General features: G+C 40.4%; 1 protein-coding gene across 1 annotated transcript; it reads right to left on the reverse strand.

The window, feature by feature from the left end:
* Positions 1-24: 24 nt before the first annotated feature.
* Positions 25-984, reverse strand: LOC108355650 (uncharacterized; the record flags this gene model as incomplete). Its single annotated transcript, XM_017606799.1, has 1 exon — positions 25-984. A coding segment is annotated over exon 1 (960 nt), but the record flags the coding sequence as incomplete, so codon positions are not given.
* Between the last annotated feature and the right edge of the window lie 1,215 nt (positions 985-2,199).

Consider the following 2,199-nt stretch of genomic DNA (forward strand, 5'->3'; position numbering starts at 1 on the left):
TTCAACTGGCGGTGGAGTTTTAACCTTCAGCGCCTCTCGAATTCGTCGTCTTTCCTCCCGCTCTGCGCGTCGTTCTTGTTGCGCCTCTCTTAGTACACGAGTTCTTTCTTTGCGTTCATCCAATATATCCTGATGGAAGCGTTTCCATGCATCTTCTTCTTCATCATCAGTTTCTTGATTTGCTTTCTGTACTCTTTCTGAGTTCAAATATAATTCGGAGAAATCTGTATTATGTTTGACTGCGCTATGTGCATTTTTTCCCTCCTCCAATTCTTCCTCTTCCTCTTCGCCCATATTGTCCAGTGATGCCTCTGTAGAGATAGGCGTTACTGTTATCGATTCAACATCCGTGGAATCGCTCTCTGTTTCATCAGATTCGTCTAAATGTATACGATCTCTGAAGTAACGCTCCGACATCGATTGCAGCTTTCGTATATGCATTTCACTAACATAATCTTTGATTTTCATAGCTAGGGGTCGCATTTCATCATCGGGCCAATATTCGGCTGGACAGGCTTCAACTAACTCCACAAATTTCATTGACAATCCAAGACTACGCCAGTCATATTCATGCTCCTTCTTAAAAGCTAAAGTACCGTCCTTATTCTTGGCCAATACAAAACGACGCCAATATTTCTCGTCCGTGATGTGGTAACATTCATCCAATGGTAGATCCAAACTCAGTGCATCATAGTACAAACGTAGCTTCAATGGATCTTCGACCATGGACGGCATTTGCTCCGGTGTGAATGTTGAAGCTAAGACGCGTGTACAAAGGTCTCTCAATGGTCCTAACTTGATGTTCTCGATGAAAATCTCTGCGTATAAACTACGATTCCGCTCTGATCTCAATTTACGAGTTTCTAATGCGGGTTGATATACATCATATGCCATTAAAAGGTCATGCTCTTGTGGTATGCCCATTGTATTCATGCGTATAGGGTGAAAGTAATCAATCTGTTTTTCCAGCTCTTCCTCCTCCATTTTCGTGTAATTTTTTAGAAATCTTTCGTTATCAATCAAAGTAAAGTTATATTTTTATTATTTACAAAATATGTGCGTGTTTTACTAGTTGCGTAATTTTGTTCTACATATTTTTCGAAAATAAAATTATTTAATGATTTCTTAAGTTTAAAAGTGTTGTCAGTGCGTTTCAATTAAAATTCAACAGAAACTCATCGTCAGCGTTTGCAGTTTACAAAGAGCTGTCGACGACCATGTACTCAAAGAAAGACCAAAGATAGCTGACTTCACGGTTCTATTCAAAAATCAGTTCAAGTCCCGAACTAAAAAATAAAAATTTGCCGCTGTTGTTCTTACAAAAAACTTTATATCTTCTTCATAATTGGCGCTGTAACCGCCTAAACGATTTCGGCCGAGTCCCAAACAGCACGACAGTCATTTCTCTTCTGTACCAACTGACGCCAATTGGAAATGCCTTCCCTACCTCTTCCTCAGTTACCAGCATCACGATCCGCATTGAAGCTTTCAGAGCTGGAGCGTTTTTATCCATACGTAGCCGCTGTATTTGAATTCGCTGCACTATGTCTATATCATTGTAAAACTCATACAGCTCATCGTTAAATCGTAAAGCGGTATTCGCCGTCGCCAATGCTCAAAGAGCCGAAAATCCTTCGCATAATCTTTCTCTCGATACCACCACGGGAAAATGGCGAAAGCTTTTGACTGCCATTCACCTAGGAGCGGCCAGAAGTGATTCATTTGCGTACGATTTAATCGCAGCTCACGACATCCTGATATTTATATCCACGTATCCTCTGGGTAGCGACTAAACACCCGTTTGAGTCCCGTCACGTTAAATCCCCTCGGTCAATGAGAACCCAAAGTTTTACTTGCCAATGATAAATACACTCAGTGTTTTTTCCTTGTCTGCCGAGGGACTAGAGAAACACTTTTTTTGCTATTTTTCGGACCAGCTTCGTATCTGAGTCCTATCGAATCATAGCAATCACCTCCAACAACCCAACTAACCAATATAGCAATGTGAAAAAATGATCAGCCGCAATTGTTTGGCTATCCCTTGGCTTTGAAATAGGGTTCGGTTAGTTGACTAATCGATTGGTCTAATAGCAAAAGTTTTTTAAAAAAAAACAATCAACTACACTTATTCGGCTAACCGTTTCCTTTCGGCTTTTTTAATTAAACGCTCACCAACAACTAGTAGAATATCCGTTCATT

The sequence above is a fragment of the Rhagoletis zephyria genome, unplaced genomic scaffold (genome assembly GCF_001687245.7).
Source record: "Rhagoletis zephyria isolate East Lansing unplaced genomic scaffold, Rhagoletis_zephyria_1.1 Rzeph_scaffold_48104, whole genome shotgun sequence".
NCBI classification, from domain to species: domain Eukaryota; kingdom Metazoa; phylum Arthropoda; class Insecta; order Diptera; family Tephritidae; genus Rhagoletis; species Rhagoletis zephyria.